This window comes from Otolemur garnettii, unplaced genomic scaffold, assembly GCF_000181295.1.
Source record: "Otolemur garnettii isolate 467f Iridium unplaced genomic scaffold, OtoGar3 scaffold00091, whole genome shotgun sequence".
In the NCBI taxonomy this organism is placed as follows: Eukaryota; Metazoa; Chordata; class Mammalia; order Primates; family Galagidae; genus Otolemur; species Otolemur garnettii.
Genome location: NW_003852486.1, coordinates 4,847,876 through 4,852,972, shown reverse-complemented (window position 1 = coordinate 4,852,972; position 5,097 = coordinate 4,847,876). Strand labels below are relative to the sequence as shown.

Below are 5,097 nucleotides of genomic sequence, written 5' to 3'. Positions count from 1 at the left end.
ACCTTAGGTGTCTGTGGCTGGCGCCTTAGCTTCCTGAACCACAGGCACCGAGCCAAGAGATCTCTTGAGCCCAGGAGTTTGAGATTGCTGTGAATATGATGCTACCTCTACTGAGGGTACAAAATGAGACTCTGTCTCAAAACAAAAACAAAACAACCCCCCCCCCCCATCAAATGCAACTCTGTACTCCTCATACCTTTCTCCCTGCAGTACCTGACAACCACCATTCTACTTTCTGTCCCTGTGAATTTGCTTACGGTAAGTAACTTACATCATTGGTATCATACAGTATTTGTCCTTTTCGCGTCTGGCTTATTTCACTTGGCACAACGTCCTCAAGGTTCATCCATCCGATAGCATGTACCAAACCCCATTTATGTACAAGCCGGTTCAGGCATCTTCCCAGATACTGGGGCTCCTCATAGAGAGAAAGCCAGTTGCGGGCTGGTGAGCTGCGCCTGCTGCTCTGAATTTTACCTCCACTGAGCCCTAGCATGTTAATACGTTACCTCATGATCTGCTCTTCAGTTTCTAGAAAGTTAACTCAGAATCAAGAGACGTTAAATGATTTGCTTGAAGTTATAGAACTAAGTAGGAAAGCTGGTCCTATTGGGGTTTTCCTAACTTGCCATTCAGCTATACAGGAAGATTATTAAAAGTGAAGTGTGGAGAAAGGTCAGCTTCCCAACCCGCCGGCTTCCAACGCTGTTGCCTCTCACAAGTTCCCGCCCACCGCCCAGTCGCTTCCCTGTGGACTTGCCCGTAGAGCTTCCCCTCATTGGTCGTCCGTCTCCGGGCCCATGCTCACACGAGGGCCAGTAGCCAATCAGCCGGCCCATCTCCGCCCGGCTGGGCCCACGCTAGATGGCGTTATCGCTGGCTCTCCTGCGGCATACTGGGAGTTGTAGTCCAATGACTCATCTCTGCCCACAGTGAGGGGAGATCAGAAACTACTCAACCCAGAGAGCCGAGTGTGGAGAGGGCCCAGCTTTTAGGAGTACCCGCCAGCAATCTAGACCAAACAGGAATCGGTATCCAGGACAGGTGAGAGAGGTTGCGCGCTGGGACTGGAGGCTGGGGTCCGAGACCCGGCCTCACTTCTGTAACGATACCGTGAGGAACCGGAAGCCTGGTCTGTTATGTCGGAGTTTCTCCATTTCGGGGGTCGGTGGGTCCGACTGACTGGCCTTTTAGGCGTGCGGAAACTTACAAAGTCTGCCCATGTGGTTTCCTTGAACTTCCAGTGTGCGCAGACCCGGTTTGCTCTTTTACTGCGATCCCTTCCCACCAGCCCAGAGTTGTTCGAGGCGATCCGCGCAGTCCCAGCGCTTCTTGTGAGGTTCTGAACTCCCGCTCCCCGCGCCCACAGGGGATGCGCCCACAGCATCCATGGATTTTGGTCCCAGCTCTCCCGGTCTTGGGGCATAGCTCAGAGCCTTAACACCCCTCTCCACCGCCTGCCAGGGCAGACCTGGGTTCTAGATTTGGCTTTGGTTCTGTTTCCATCTTTCCACCTCCTGGAACCTGTTTGGCACGTGTAAAATAGGGTGATTTAAGGGTACTTCCACCCACCCACCCCCAGTCCTAGGGTATTTTATTATGTACCTCCTCCCTTTTCCGTGCATATAGCCTTAAAGGCATTCAATTCTATCTAGCCTTCTTATTTTAAGTGGGAATCACCTGGATCTCAGTCTCTTTTGTTCCTTGCATATCCTTTCTGTAATCGTCTGCACGATTAACCCACAAGAGGGGTGGACATTCTGAGTCAAGAGTTAAAAAGTGGTGTTGGGAATGATCTGGGGAGCTGCCACCATGCATTTGCCTTTGGTGCTTGCCCCCGCAGGGAGTTCTTGGTGCCCCCTCCCTATGCCACCCCCACGATGCCCCTGTCCCGCTGGTTGAGATCTGTGGGGGTCTTCCTGCTGCCAGCCCCCTGCTGGGTGCCCAGGGAGAGGTGTCTGGGTTCCCTACAGCGGCCCTCCCTGTTGCACGGGTGCCCAGTCCTGGGGGCCTGGCACGGTGCCCGCTGCTGGTGCCAAGCGTGGACAGAGGAGCCTCGGTGAGTGTGGTTGTGGTGAGGGGCTTTGGGGAGGGGAGCAGCTGATCAAGTTTCTGACTTGTTCTTCCTCTCCTCAGAGCCCTTTGCTCCTCCCTCAGGATGAATGGAGACCAGAAATCAGATGTTTATGCCCGAGAAAAGCAGGATTTCATCCAGCACTTCTCTGAGATTGTCAGGATGCTGACTGAGGATGAGATGGGGCACCCAGAGACAGGAGATGCTATTGCCCGCCTTAAGGAGGTGAGGGATTTAGGACTTGAGGAAGTGAGCCTTTGTCATTCTGCCTATGAGTAGGATTCAGTGTGGCTTTTTCCCCACCAGAGTTTATGTGTTGGAATATAGGGATTTTTTAATCCTATTTTTTTGAGACAGAGTCTTGCTCTGTTGCCCAGGCTAGAGAGCAGTGGTGTGATCTTAGTTCACTACAACCTCCAACTCTTGGGCTTAAGTGATCTGCCTGCATCAATCCTTCCAAGTAGCTAGGACTACAGGTGTGCACCACACCGCGCCTGTCTAATTAAATTATTATTATTATTATTTTGTGGAGATGGGGTCTCACTGTTTTGCCCAGGCTGGTCTTGAAGTCTTGGCCTCAAGTGATCCACCTGCCTTGGCCTCCCAAAGTGCTGGGATTATAGGCATGAGCCACTATGCCTGGCCTGGAATTGGGGGACTTTTGGCAGATGGGGGAAAGGGCTTTTCCTTGAATGATCCTGGGTCCACCCTGAAGAGAGGAGGGTCTGGGCACATGTACTTTTTCAGTCCAACAATCTGACTTTTGGCTCTGGTAGAAGGTGGGTCATCCAAGCTGGTTTGCTTGGAGATGAAGACTTTGAACCTGGTCAGTCTTTGATTTTGTGTCCTGAAATCCTAAGGTGCTACCTTGGCTGAGACATAGAAATGCAGTCTGAGCTTGTCCTGTCTCCCTGGGGCTTGAGTGAAGTTACTATGTCTTCACAAACCCCTATTCTGGCACACAAACTATTGCTGTGATACTTAACTTGCCTACTCTTTTCCTTTTTTTATTCTTTTGGAGTATCTAGTAAAATTCTTTTTATAAATGCTGTCTGTCTCATTTTTCTGAAGTGAACCAAGGGAAAGGGAGGCTTTGTCTACACTGGGAGGGGATTAAAAGTGAAATCTTCCTAGTTAATTAGGTCAGGTTAAGAGCAGGGGAGAATTCAAAGTGAGTGGTCCCAGCCAGAAAAGACACCATTAGAGGAATGAGAAATAGATCCTCCACCCTGAAACTCCTCTCAGCTCTCTTTGGGCCAACTTTCAAAGGCCCTGGTCTTTACCATAATGATGGAGGCTTTTCATTCAGATAGGTTGAACTCTGAGTAGGAGGAGGTGATAGGATAAGTAGGAATAAGTTGTGAAGGGGAAGTCTAGGAGAGGTGGAGATGGGGCAGAAACCTGGAGGGAAGGACCTAAATAAGCCAGTCATTCCCATGGCATATACTGAGTTTTCCCTGGGCTCAAGCCCTATTTTTTGCTTAGGAGCAGAATTTAATTTGCACTATGGAGGCTTTAAATTTACTAGGGAGACTGTGTAGAGAACCTTTCTGGGCACTGGTGAACTCTTTTCACTCTGCTCCAGGATTTAGAACAGGAGCAAAGAGTAGCAATTCCAGAGGCTCCCTGGAGGTGGAGTTGAAGTTGGAGAGGATAAAGGCAGGTGGTGGTTGGAAGTGGGAGAGGGTAGGGAGAAATTTCAGTAGCTTTTGTGTGGACCCTGATGCCCCTTTCCCTCTCCCCTACCCCCTAGGTCCTGGAGTACAATGCCATTGGAGGCAAGTACCACCGGGGTGTGACGGTGCTGGTAGCATTTCGGGAGCTGGTGGAACCAAGGAAACAGGATGCTGATAGTCTCCAACGGGCCCTGACTGTGGGCTGGTGTGTGGAACTGGTGAGGGAATATGGGGAAAGCCAGGAGAAGAGGGTTCTTACAGTGGGGTGCCTTGGGCAGGAAGGGGAGGAATGGGCCGTTAGCTTGTTTCTGTGTCTCTAGTATGTTACAGCCGCATTTAGATGGCAGATTAATTGCGCAGGCTACCTAATGTGGGAAACCTTTTTTGCCATTAGGTACAAAAGATAGCTGTGGCTTAGGGCCCTGGAATTGGTGAGGTATCTTCCTCTGAGCAGAGGACAGCCATAAAAGTGATACATTTCTTCTGAAAGGTTATTTTGTAGAAGAGATTGAAAATCTGCCGCTCACTAATAGTTTTTGGAAATGTTTTGAAATTAGGTCCCCTAAATTTAATTAAGAAGAGATTTAACTCAAAAAATTTCTAGCATTGGTTGGAAAATTGCAAGAGCTGGGTCTGTGCTCCCCTATAGCACCAGTGGCTAGAGCCAAATGGAGTCTACTTCCCAAGACGGCACATGCACTCCTGTGTGTCTTTCTCTGGTTCGCTCTAATCCCCACATCTCCTTGTATTCTATGTCCAGCTTTTCTGGCTTTTGAAGTTTGCTGGTCTAGCCTAAAGGCTTCATTGGTGGCAGGAGACTGAGTTCTAGGAGGGGTGCCAGAAGGAGGATGGTGGCAGTGAGTGAGCCCAGAAGGGAAGAGTGTTTAGGACTTGGCGAGTGACAGGTGATACTGTGGCCTAAGCAGAGGAGCAGCTGGCTCCAGGGAAACCCCGATGAGCCCAGAGTTAGCCACAGTGTGTTCTTAGGGTGAGTAGGGCAAGTGGAGTTTCCTATTCTGTAGGCAGTGGGAATTCCAGTCTGGAGTCCTAGCGAGAGGGTGGGGATTTTCCTTCAAGGGGGTGATGACATGATGGGGTCACTAAGGGAAAGGGCCTTGGTGACAAGAATGACCCTCTAGGGATGAAGAGGGGCTGAGGAGACAACAGGCAAGGAGGGAAGGGCAGGAGGTTAAGGGCTGAGGGAGGCATGTGCTAGAGGGGCCATCAGTTGACCAGTAGAATCAGTTGTTCATGTTGGGCGTGGTAGCTCATGCCTGTAATCTCAGCACTCTGGGAGGCTGAGATGGGTGGATCACTTGAGCTCAGGAGTTTGAGACCAGCCTGAAC

General features: G+C 50.4%; 1 protein-coding gene across 2 annotated transcripts in view; it reads left to right on the top strand.

Moving 5' to 3' along the window:
* The first annotated feature begins 826 nt into the window (after positions 1–826).
* FDPS (farnesyl diphosphate synthase) overlaps positions 827–5,097 on the top strand; it is a 10,700-nt gene continuing 6,429 nt past the window's right edge. Inside the window, exons 1-4 of one of the 2 annotated variants that reach the window (XM_003795283.3) lie at positions 938–1,044; positions 1,844–2,059; positions 2,137–2,299; positions 3,828–3,968. In XM_003795283.3, the coding sequence (XP_003795331.1) occupies positions 1,881–2,059; positions 2,137–2,299; positions 3,828–3,968 (483 nt within the window). In that variant the 5' untranslated portion in view covers positions 938–1,044; positions 1,844–1,880. Of the gene's footprint in view, positions 1,045–1,843; positions 2,060–2,136; positions 2,300–3,827; positions 3,969–5,097 lie in introns of both variants that reach the window. The other variant, XM_003795282.2, reaches the window with a different exon arrangement.